This window comes from Heterodontus francisci, chromosome 9 (assembly GCF_036365525.1).
Source record: "Heterodontus francisci isolate sHetFra1 chromosome 9, sHetFra1.hap1, whole genome shotgun sequence".
Taxonomy (NCBI): domain Eukaryota; kingdom Metazoa; phylum Chordata; class Chondrichthyes; order Heterodontiformes; family Heterodontidae; genus Heterodontus; species Heterodontus francisci.
The window spans coordinates 119,059,035-119,072,044 of NC_090379.1; the positions used below are offsets into that span (position 1 = coordinate 119,059,035).

At 40.9% G+C, this 13,010-nt stretch overlaps 1 protein-coding gene across 1 annotated transcript in view; it reads right to left on the bottom strand.

The window, feature by feature from the left end:
• Nucleotides 1-476: 476 nt before the first annotated feature.
• The window catches only part of zfyve1 (zinc finger, FYVE domain containing 1), a 94,273-nt gene continuing 81,739 nt past the window's right edge, over nt 477-13,010 (bottom strand). Inside the window, exons 10-11 of the mRNA XM_068039793.1 lie at nt 4,091-4,201; nt 477-1,517 (exon numbers count right to left, since the gene is read on the bottom strand). Coding sequence (XP_067895894.1) covers nt 1,285-1,517; nt 4,091-4,201 — 344 coding nt within the window. The 3' untranslated portion in view covers nt 477-1,284. The remainder of the gene's footprint in view (nt 1,518-4,090; nt 4,202-13,010) is intronic.

Consider the following 13,010-nt stretch of genomic DNA (forward strand, 5'->3'; position numbering starts at 1 on the left):
GCTTCCCCCACCCCCTCCCCCATTCCTTCTCTTGCTCCCCCACCACATCCGATCTGATTTGGCTCCTGTTGGAAATTGAGTGGAGATTAGCATAACTTGAACTATTCCTGATGTGACGTTGGCATTCAAGGATTTGCATCATTTGGTTCATATCAATGTGTGTGCGCGTGCACACTTGTGTGTGTGTGCGCGTGCACACTTGTGTGTGTGTGCGCGTGCACACTTGTGTGTGTGTGCGCGTGCACACTTGTGTGTGTGTGCGCGTGCACACTTGTGTGTGTGTGCGCGTGCACACTTGTGTGTGTGTGCGCGTGCACACTTGTGTGTGTGTGCGTGTGTGTGTGTGTGTGTGTGTATAAATAATCCATTCTGGTATTGTTTGCAGGCTGCACAGTTTCATTGTTTGTTCCAATGTAGTGAGTCCTGTGAAATCCACACTTTACATCAATGACAAAAGATCTGCAAAGCAGGGGAAAGTGTAAAGGATAACCTCCATTTTATTTACATAAATCATTCAATAACGATAAATTTACATTATTTGATACATTTGTTAATGGTAATGAGTGTTGCTGGAAACAATGGCGGCATTAACAAAAACATGATTTGTGTTTAATTGAACAGAAACTTTTTTTAAAAAGGTGCCGATGTACATCAGGTTTTTAAAAATACTTGTCAGCTAATATCAATGTGTTCCAGAAGGAAGTTGGGGGCCGGGGCTGGGAGGGTGGTGCAGACAGAGGTGCTCGTGTCAGCATCACTTAGGCTTCCGTCGAATCCCTGGGTACAGGCGGCACCATAGGCCGCTACCTGCGCAGCCTTCTACATGGACATCATTGTAAAAGCTAGAAGCTCTGCTACACAGCCAATATGTCCCAAATAGTGTTTGATAGTAAAACTGAAATATTCTCCACGTGAGAAGTTCTTGTAATCTGTGTATATTTACAAGTACACTTAGCAACTCATCCATACAACTCACAAAGACATAATGCACAGGTCAGTTCTAATGAGCGTCAATGAGTAAGATCATGAATAAGAACAATGAGTTGAATTAGAAAACCAACTTCTACAGGAAAATTTACGATGTGACAACTCCCTACAGGAACACTGGTTCTTGTCCAGAACCTTTAAAAAATATACCTCCTCTAAGTTTGGTTTTGAATATGCAGGGTTAAGAACAATTTTAACAATTCCATTCCTCTTTTTATATGCCATGCATATGTGATCATTAATAGTCTGGATTGAAGTTCAATGTTACATTGGCATTGCTCTTTTCAAGTGTGCTACTCAAAGGTCACCTGCTTTTTTATTGCAATTTATACAGACCCGTACAGGATGGTCCCATCCACGTGAAGAGACTGTTCGCCTATCTGGAGAGCATTCATTGCAGAAACCCTGCCCGCAGGCCCGGCAATGATGCTTAGACATTTTTGTTGTAAACTCTTTCCGACAATAGCAGCAGTTAGTGATCTCGTGGTCAGGCACCCAATATGACGGTCTGGCTGCATCTTTCATGAGACCTATCAAAGACATCATTCATGAGTTTGCCAATCAAAATTAAAATGCACAAAAAAAAGTCATATCTACATCCAGTGCATTTCTGGTCAGTTTCCCTCCTCCACCACCCCAACACTCATTTCTTCAAAGAACTGGATATTCCTCCATTGACACTCCCAATCAGCCATTTGTCATGTGCATGCTAAGACAGCTGGAGTTAGCAGGTTATTTGACTTCTCTGCACATTTCACCAAAGGCAGCCGGGCTGATTTTCTTCCTCCTTAGCCTAGAGCACAAGGATATTAAGTCAGGCTCCTTAATCATGCAGCTGAGATCAACTGCTTAAATACCAGCAAATGTGCCTGATTTGCACAGCTCAGTTGCACACTGGGCTGGGCACATACCAATTGAACAGAGAAGTCATTATCCAATGCTCTCCTGTAAGCATACAACTGATGTACCTGATAGATTCTGTGATCCTCACACAGATCCTCTAACAATGGCAGCTCAAACGTTTTAGGGAATGACCACCACATTAAAAGATCACTTCTAAATCAATATTGTATGGAATCTCATTTCTGAGCAGACACAGGATACAAAATTGTTCATAATGTACTAGAAGACAATCCTCCAACACACTGAACATATATATCTTCCAGGGATTAAGACCATTATATACACTGTTCCAAATTTCTAGACAATATATACATTATGATCGGATTACTTGCATTTAAAAACAAAAAAAAGTGTGTGATGTTTATTAACTCCCAGCAGTGGTTAAATGCATGGTCAATGGATTTCAAATTAAGTGTAGCTGATACAGACTATATGAGGTTATCATTAATAAGTCTTGGCAACAAACACCTATTGGAAATGTCGGAGTGAGATTAGTGCCTTTGGTACTTTATTTATAGCACAGTTTGAAACTGATGTCCTGAGTATAACTAGATCATAGAAGACAAGTACCTCCTCCCTCCTTTAAATTGTTAAATACTACTAGAAAATTTAAATACACAAAGCAATTAGTGTCCTAGACCAAGGTCTGAAATCTGTTCTATCCTGCAACTTGCTCACATAGATCACAACTGCCATCTACTGGCAAATGACCTGCTCTCAGTTAACACTGTCCAACTGCCAGCTGCCGTGTGTTACTCGAGCAGATTAAGTGATCGGAGTAGCTAACAGACACCACTTCTCAGATCAATGTGAATGTTCTGGCACACAAGGTTATCCACCAGCATTATCATCAGTTACAGGGTTCCAGAAAAGCAGTACCCTCCACAAAAGAAAAAAGACATTTGATTCACTCAAATACATTTCAGCCAATGGCTATTTTAAACCACACATCACGATGTACTTTTAAAGGTGCAAATGAATACACTCCTACAGTGATATAAAAATGCTTTAGTACCAGCTTTTTCAAAGCAGAAAAAAATTGAGACTTCTGTTCAGTCATTGATATCTGAACACGAGATTTAAAAGTGCATTGAGACAACTTGTATCTATATAGCTTTAATGTAGAAAAAAAGTCCCTCAGCACTTTAGAGAAATGAACGCTGAGTCAATTAGATATTATATGGAGTCAAAGCTTGGACAATGAGGTGGGTTTTAAGGAAAATACTGAAGGATAAGGGGGAGGTGAATCCAGAGCATAAGCCCTAGGCAGCGAACAGAACAGCCACCCATGTTGGGATGAAGGGAGAGGGGATGCACAAGAGGCCAGAGTTGGAAGAATGGACACTTCTGAGAAGAGGAGGGAACAGGGAAGGAATCTGTAGGGCCGAAGGAATTTACAGAGATAGAGAGGGGAGAGATCATGAGATTTGAACATACAGATGACAAATTTTTAAACTTAAGGCACTTGGGAGCATGGAGGCAGTGTGAGGACAGAGAGGACCATGATGGTGCAAGTTGGATATGGACAGCAGTGTTTTGGTTGATCTGAAGTTAACATATGGTGGGGAGTAGGAGGCTGACCAGCAGCATAAATCAAGTCTAGTGACGGAGGCATGGATAAGGATAATAGCCAGGCTTTGCATCAGCAATCTATATCCAGGCCTGTGTTTTATTCCATCCCAATAGGGATCTGTTAAGTAATACTGGACATAGTACTTTTGTTCTGTGCCAAAGATAGGTCATTATTTGCCTACAGGACATAAAACATTCATTGATAGTTGGAGCATCAGTGGAAAGAATGCAAGAATGGGTGTAGGAGATGCTCAGATGGCAAGGCTCAGTACCAGGTTGCTGAAGAAGCTGTGTTTGGCAGCTTGTCCAGCATGCTGTTGGGGCACATAATGGAAATGTTTGGCTAACAGACAAACCTGCCAACAGTCACAATCCACAAGCCTCTGATTTTGGTTAAATTGCTGAGTGTTATTTTCTGCTTTCAATTAATAAATGCAATGTGAATGTCTGTGATTTAGATTTTTGGATGTTTTTTTGCAAGCGCTGGCTGCTGTGCCATGTCCTGCCTAGTGAACAAAGATGATCGAAACAGCAGATAGGGAACCCTTAGTGAAATCTACTTTAGGGTTCTACAGGAGAAAACAATACCTGCCCTTGAAATAATTTCCTGACTTTCTAAACCACTTACCTAATGGAAAATCGATTGCTGTAGCCACTGCTCCAAAGGTGTTCTGCACAGCTTCACCAACTTTTCGTGCTATTATTGTACTGCTCTCTTCACCATCTTCATCTACAACATCTTCAAATAGTGTTAAAATCAAAACTTTGTCAAAGAATCAAAAGATACATTTAGAAATAGCAATATATTAATCCTTTCGATTGCAATGTACAATGCAGCTTTGCCACAGGAAAGGGGGAAGAGGAGTGAACAATGCTGGGCAAAAAAGATATTAGTGGTTAAAATAGTCATTTGGGAATAGGTGTACAGTTTTTGGAAATGATATTTGATGCAATTATAAGTAGTTTAGTCTTTCAATTGTCGTGGTCCTGTTGTTATTTTTCCGGGAATATGTGGTTTGTCTTTAAGGCTTGCAAAGGATCAGTATCGCTTTAAGAACCGGCAAGCCTCAGGAGTTATAGAAAGGTGTATTTTCGTTGCCTTAGAAACAGTCATTTGGAGACTGCGATTCAAAGGGCACATTCTCATTACCATAGATATAGCCACTGGGAGCGAGTCTCATGCGATACATTTGTTACAACTCAGTTTTGAACTGGCTGTTAGTTGAAGACAGTTTGTTCTAACAGACAGAGACATACAGATACAGCTGGTGCTGGCACCTGAAAAACAGCTCTCAACCATTTAAACTGAAGGAATAGGATTTCAGTCTGTTTATTATCTCTCAAAATTCTAAGAAAAAGTCAAGCCAAAACAGAGATCTCTGGTAATTTAAAATGAAGTTAGATTGTGACAATCTTTTATCCCTCAAAAACTCTAAAGTCAGACTGATTCTGTTGAAAGTGCTTGCAAGTCGTTAATTGTTGAAATTCACTGGAGAAGGAAAGCAACATTCTGTGAGGACTTCGAGCAACATTAGACTGTAAATTTGCAAGGAGTCTATTTTTTTCTATTTTAAATAGTTTATATCTACATAATATTTAAGAATTTAGTTCTTCTAATTAAAAAGTTAATTTATTGATTTAAAGACACCTGGTTTGGTTCGCCTCATTCGGGGGTTAATAGATGGTACAATTTGATTGGGTCTTTCTTTAATGTGGAAAGTTTTAAATGATATATTAGCCAATCTGTGGAGCAATGGGATTGAATTAACAGTGCGTTGGTCCCACCACAATCAGAATCGTATATTTTGATTGGGGGATTTGACAGGAGCGGTCAGCCGTGACATATTTATTGGGGTCTCCTCCCAGGATTTGAACATATTAATTGGGGGCTCGCTCGCAGCTGAATCATATTTAATTCAGTGGCTCGCGTCTGGGATCAGAATCAGACTAATCTGGAGGGCTCACATTTGGAATCATAGTAATTACTCGTCTCTGGGATAACATATTTAAATTGGGGTCTTGCATTTGGCATCAGATTAATTGCTCTCGAGTCTGGGATCTTAACAATTGGAAACTTGATTGTTGGGATCTAAATCTGACACCAATTACAAAGAAATTAAAAGAACCAGGTTTCTTGTATAATAAGGTACAGTCTACACCAGTGTTATGGCAGTAATGGTTGTAGCAGAGTTTTTGGGAAAGCACAGTGTTTCCGAGTGACTTGATAATTTTAACTAAGAACAAATTAAAAGAATTGGCAGCAAAATTGGGTTGGAATTGAAATCAGGTGCCAAAAAAGCAGAGATAATTGACATACTAGCCAAACATCTGGAATTAGTAGATGATGATGATACAGATGAAGAAAGGGAATACGAGAGATATGAAGGTAGTAAGTCTGAGAGTGATACAGTTGTATTGGCTAGGATACAGTAAGAAATGAAAAAACTTGAGGCAGACATAGAATGAAGAAAACTTGAATTGGTAAAAGAGGGAAAGGAAAAAGAAAAAGCAATAGCAACAAGAAAACTTGAACTTCGGAGAGAGAGTGAAAGAGAAGAGAGGGAATTTAGGCTAAAAGATTTGGAACTAAGACAAAGGGATGGTCTTAAATCCAGGGAAAATTCAGGTCAGGAAGAATATGAATTTAGATCAGGACAAAGCGAGAAGTGGTTTACATTTATATAGGCTCTTCCCAAGTTCGAGGAAAGGGGACGTAGAGGCATTTTTCATATCTTTTGAAAAAATAGCTAAACAGATGAAATATCTGAAAGAAAGCTGGACATTGCTCATGCAGGGCAGGCTGGTAGGCAGAGCTCATGAAGCTAATGCCATGCTTCCTGAAGAGGCTTCTGCAGATTATGAGATGGCAAAAAAGGCTACTCTCTCTGAGTATGAGTTAGTCCCTGAAGCTTACCATCAGAAGTTCAGGAACTTACAGATATTGACTGGACCGATATATTTAGAATTTGAGAGGGTGAAGCAAATGAATTTTGACCATTGGATACGGGCATTAAAGATAGAAACCACATATGAGAACCTTCGAGAATTGATTCTCTTAGAAGAGTTTGAAAAGTCCATTCTTTCTGGAGTGAGGACTCAGATAGATAACCTGAAAGTTTTGAAAGCTAGGCAAGCAGCAGAGAATGCTGATGATTTTGAGCTTGTGAACAAGCCAACCTATTTTGTCCGTCACCCCCATAAACCAGAGAAGGATAGAAAGTGGGAGAGTGAAAGGAAGGCAAGTAGCCGGGGACAAGAAGGAACAGCTGGGAATGCCCCAGGATCACCTCCTCAGGGCAGAATGGAAAGTGCTGAGGGTAGAAGTGAGGTTCGCAAGACAAAGTGTTATCATTGCAACAAAACGGGTCGTCTTTGTTCAGAGTGATAGAAATTCCGGGGTAAACCCATAGGACTTGATGGGGTATGCAAAGTTAGTGCAGAGGAAAAGACTCTGACTGAGAGTATAGAAGACCAGGCTATAGCTTTAACAACAGCTGTGAATGTGAAACCAAATACTAAAACTAAGAGGAGTGTAGAGGTTAAGAATAAAATACCTCAGAGTTATAATGATTTTTTTGCCAAAGGGGAGAGTAACTCCGTATCCAGTAAGTGAGGCAGGGACACAGGAGCAACCCAAACACTCCTACTGGGGAAAGATATGAGGTTTCCACCAGACAGCCCCTTGAACGTTAAGGTTTTAATAAATGGAATTGGCAGGGAGTGTATACCCATACCTTTATATAAATTATGCCTAGAAAGTGACTGAATATCTGGGGTAGTAACTGTAGGTGCTGTCCACAGTTTACCAGTAAAGGGAATTGATATACCCCTAGGAAATTATTTGGCTGGATCAAAAATATCAGTTTCTCCCATAGTTACAGAGGAACCAAGTGAAATTAAGGAAATGGAGCAATTCCAGGAGCAAGTTCCGGGAATATTTCCTGCGTGTGAAGTTACCCGAGCAATGGCTAAATAGGATCCATTGCTGGAGGTAAAAGGGGCATCACAAATAGATAATCAAGCATCTGAAATCTTATTTGGGGATTTAGGCAATCCAAATGAGATGTTTAACAAATCGTCTATCATTGCAGCACAGCAAGCTGATCCAGAGATCTACCAAATAGCACAGACGGCTCTGTCAGAAGCTGATGTGAAAGGAGTTCCGGAAGGCTATTGTATGGCAAACGAGGTTTTGAGGAGGAAATAGAGACCGCCTCATAGATCTGCCGACAAAGACTGGACAGTTGGTGAACAGATAGTGGTACCACCTAAATATCAACAAGGATTATTAAGGTTAGCACACAACATTCCTTTTTCAGGACATGGAGAATTCGGAAGACCAAGTCACACATAAGCAAACATTATTACTGGCCAGGTCTTGCCAGCTACAAAATTGTGTCTCATCCTTGGTAAGATGGATACAGAACTGGCTCGGTCACAGAAGACAGAGGCTATCAGTGGATGGGTGTTTTTCTGAATGGAGGGATGTGACTAGTGGTGTTCCGCAAGGATCAGTGCTGGGACCTTTGCTATTTGTAGTATATATAAATGATTTGGAGGAAAATGTAGCTAGTCTGATTAGTAAGTTTGCAGACGACACAAAGGTTGGTGGAGTTGCAGATAATGATGAGGATTGTCAGAGGATACAGCAGGATATAGATCGGTTGGAGACTTGGGCGGAGAAATGGCAGATGGAGTTTAATCCAGACAAATGTGAGGTAATGCATTTTGGAAGGTCTAATGCAGGTGGGAGGTATACAGTAAATGGCAGAACCCTTAGGAGTACTGACAGGCAGAAAGATCTGGACGTACAGGTCCAGTGGCAATGCAGGTGGATAAGGTAGTCAAGAAGGCATACGGCATGCTTGCCTTCATTGGTCGGGGCATAGAGTATAAAAATTGGCAAGTCATGTTGCAGCTGTACAGAACCTTAGTTAGGCCACACTTAGAATATTGCCACACTACCAGAAGGACGTGGAGGCTTTGGAGAAGGTACAGAGGAGGTTTACCAGGATGTTGCCTGGTCTGGAGGGCATTAGTTATGAGGAGAGGTTGGAAAAACTTGGATTGTTCTCACTGGAACGACAGACGTGGAGGGGCGACATGATAGAGGTTTACAAAGTTATGAGTGGCATGGACAGAGTGGATAGTCAGAAGCTTTGTCCCAGGGTGGAAGAGTCAGTTACTAAGGGACATAAGTTTAAGCTGCGAGGGGCAAAGTTTAGAGGGGATGTGCGAGAAAAGCTTTTTTTTTTTATACACAGAGGGTGGCGAGTGCCTGGAACTTGCTGCCAGGGGAGGTGGTGGAAGCAGATACGATAGCGACGTTTAAGAGACATCTTGACAAATACATGAATAGGAAGAGAATAGAGGGATATGGGCCCCGGAAGTGCAGAAGGTGTTAGTTTAGGCAGGCATCAAGATTGGCGCAGGCTTGGAGGGCCGAATGGCCTGTTCCTGTGCTGTACTGTTCTTTGGTATGCTGCACCTGTCAAACGGTGGGAAAACCACAACCTACCATAAAACCAGGGGATGAAGTATTAGTGTTGTTACCATCACAGAGAGAACCAGTGAAAGCATGGTTCAGTGTCCCATATAGAGTGATCAAAAGAGTGGGTAAGGTAAATTACTTGAGTGTCACCTCGATCGCCGGAAGAAGAACCGGTTGTGTCACATTAATTTGCTCAAACCATATGACCACAGGGAGGAGGATAAGTCACTACAGGTATGTCAGGTAATTGGGACTGTGAAGAAGGAAAATGATAGTGAGAATGAGAACTAGGAAATTCTCAGATTGAACCTCCAACTATCCAATCAGCGAATGCAGAATGGCGAGGAAAATTAAACAATAGGCTTTTACACTTAGAGGCAAAACAGCATGAAGTTCTAACCAGGGTTTTCACAATGTTTCAAAAAGTTTGTCGGGGTAAGCCACGATGTACAACCTTAGCCACACATGATGTGGGTCTAGGGGGAGCCATTCCTTTAAAACGACATCCTTGTTGCTAAGGTCCAGAAAGACAGGCCTAAGTGGAAGCAGTGGTACATGCATGCTGAAGGCCAGCTTAGATGAACCTAGTCAGGACAGCTGGAATTCACAGATGGTCTTGATGACTAAACTTGGTGGAACAGCTCAAACTTGCATAGACTCCAGAAAAGTCACTGTGGTAAAGAAGGCAGACTCACACCCAAATTCTCATTTAAAGGATTTATGTGGGCAACACCATGTGTCTTAAAAAGAGACAGATGTGCCGGAGGGATAGTCAAATTCCTTTGACACTGCAGGGCAAGAAAAAAATCAGTTTCTGTTACACCGGACAGGGTTTTCCAGTGTCAAGTGATGTCACATAGGTTAAGGGGTACTCGAGAAGCTTCTCAGAGAATAGCGAACCCAGTAGTGGTCAGTGCTCCTAGCTTTGCAGCTCACCTGGCTGAGGTGATGGACAATATGGACAATAGGAAGGAAAACACAAAACAATTGGAAGACTATGCTTGGAAATTTAAAATGAGTTAACTGGAACAACCTTTTGAAAATTTAAAGCTGAAATGTTCTGGTGGAACTTGTTGCTGTAGTCTAAACATTTATTTTAGAAATGTGTATATCCATAAATGCATGAAAAAGTTTTTTCAATTAGTTTTTTTTTACCCATTGTAATGTAACGCATTTTAGGAATGGTGTTACATTCTGCTAGGGGCGGAGGTATCATGGTCCTGTAGTTTTTTTCCCAGGAATATGCGGTTTGCCTTTAAGGCTTGCAAAGGATCAGTATTGCTTTAAAAACTGGCAAGCCTCAGGAGTTATAGAAAGGTGCATTTTGTTGCCTTAGAAACAGCTATTTGGAGACTGCGATTCAAAGGGTGCATAGATATAGCCACTGGGAGTGAGTCTCATACGATACATTTGTTACAATTTAGTTTTGAACTGGCTGTTAGTTGAAGACAGTTTATTCTAACAGACACAGAGACATACAGACACAGCTGATGTTGGCACCTGAAAAAGAGCTCTCAACCATTTAAACTGAAGGAATAGGATTTTAGTCTGTTTATTATTATCTCTCAAAATTCTAAGAAGTCAAGCCAAAACAGAGATCTCTGGTAATTTAAAATGAAGAAAGGGAAGTTAGACTGTGACAATCTTTTATCCTTCAAAAACTCTAAAGTCAGATTGATTTGGTTGAAAGTGTTTGCAAGTCATTAATTGCTGAAATTCGCTAGAGAAGGAAAGAAACATTCTATGAGGACTTCAAGCAACATTGGACTGTAAATTTGCAAGGACTCTATCTTTTTCTATTTTAAATGTTGTTTATATCTACATAATGTTTAAGAATTTAGTTCTTCTAATTAAAGAAGTCAATTCATTGAGTTAAAGACACCTGGTTTGGTTAGCCTCATTCGGTGGTTAATAGATGGTACAATTTGGTTGGGTCTTTCTTTAATTTGGAAAGTTTTAAATGATATGTTAGCCAATCTGTGGAGCGACAGGATTGAATTAACAGTGCATTGGTCCCACCACAATCAAAATCATATACTTTGATTGGGGGCTTTGACAGGAGTGGTCAGTCGTTACACAACGTTTTATAATTTAGAGCCTGAGAACCAGATCAGATGAGAAACACAAATTTAACATTAGATTCATCTTTGGAACATGCAGATTGAAATGAAGATTAGATTAAGGATTGCTATGAGAAACATTTGAAGATTTAAACATATACAAACTAATTCACCGCTGCAATTGAGGATTTTTAAACAAACATTTTGTCCATCGACTGGGAGCGTCTTGCAACACATGCTTCATGAAGCTCTACTGATAAAGCCTAATGGGCGATCCACACTAGTTAAGTTTGGTGGTATACGTCATCAATCTAAGGCACTACGTTTTCCCCATTACTACAAATCCGGACCGGGGAGATTAAAATCATCTGTTTTAATTTTTACAGTCTTAACTCACAAAGGCTTCCAACTGAAAATGTGACAGAACCAGGAGGTGATTTGGCTGGGATAGGACTAGGACAATAATGGAAACAAAGACCTCAAACTGAGTAACTGGAGCATTCAGCACAGCATCTTAACTAATTGCATTGCACATGGGCTAATCAGACTTAACCACCTTTATCTACAGCCCCTCCCTCCAAAGCATATACACTCTTGGAATCTCAAATGTGTTAGTTTCCACAAACCAAGCTCATTCGCTTGAACAGCAGCAATAATCCACTTCCTCAAATTCATTCCTGCCTCTTTTACACTCCCTGCTCCTATCCACTAGTATATCAGCAAGGGCTAGACAACAGCACCATCAGTTTGGTTAAAACATGATCCGTTCTCTTTTGGAGGGTTCCACATAACTTAGTCTCTCAAAAATGCACACACTGTACCTTAGAGTAGCAGGGTAACATATTCTCTACATATCAGCCCCTTTGAAGAGGTTACAAGGAATTGTGCAGAACAATTCAATCTGATGTTTTTCTCCATGGGGAAGAGTCTGGCCTTTGTAAGGTTCTACGTTACTAACAATGTAAAAGGCCATTCAGCCCATTGTGTCTGTGCTGGCTCTTTGAAAGTGCATTAGAACAGAAAATGCTGGAAATACTCAGCAGGTCTGGCAGCATCTGTGGAGAAACAAACAGAGTTAATGTATCAGGTTAATGACCCTTCATCAGACTGGGAAACATTAGAAATGTAATAGAGTTTGAGCAAGTGAAAAGTGGAGGGAGGGGGGTGCGAGTGGGAAAGGAAGAAATGAAAAGATCGGAGAAAGGGGACATTAAATGACAAAAGAGTTGGCGGGGCAGAGCCAAAGGGAGTGGTAATGGGGCAAGTAAAGAAAAAGACTAAAGGAAGTGCGAATGGCAGAATGAACTACCATCTAAAAGCAAAGCAAGACCCTATCACAGCCCTTCCCTTTTGTTGTTCTTCCCACCCTCCCCACTTTCACTTGCTCAAAATCGATTACATTTCTAACTTCTCAGTTCTGATGAAAGGTCACAGACCTGAAACATTAACTGTTTCTCCCTCCACAGATGCTGTCAGACCTGCTGAGTATTTCTGTCTTTTTTGTTTTTATTTCAGATTTCCAGCATCTGCAGTATTTTGCTTTTGATTAAAATTGGGGAAGCTCAAGAGACCAGAATTAGATGAGTGCAGATATCTCAGATGATTATGGGGCAGTAGAAATAGGAAGTGAAGCCATGGAGGGATTTGAAAACAAGGGTGAGAATTTTAATATTGAGGCAGCGCTTAACTGGGAGCCAATGTAGGTCAGTGAGCACAGGGGTGATAGGTGAATGGGTCTTGGTGCGAATAAAGACATGGCAACAGAGTTTTAGGTGTCCTCTAGTTTACAGAGGGTAGAATATGGGAGACTGGCTAGCAGTGCATTGGAATAGTCAAGTCTAGATGTAGCAAAGACATGAATGAGGGTTTCAGCAGCAGATGAGCTGAGACAGAGGCAAAGTTGGGCGAATTTACAGAGGTGGAAATAGGAGGTCTTAATGATAGCATGGATATATAGTTTAGTTTAGAGATACAGCACTGAAACAGGCCCTTCGGCC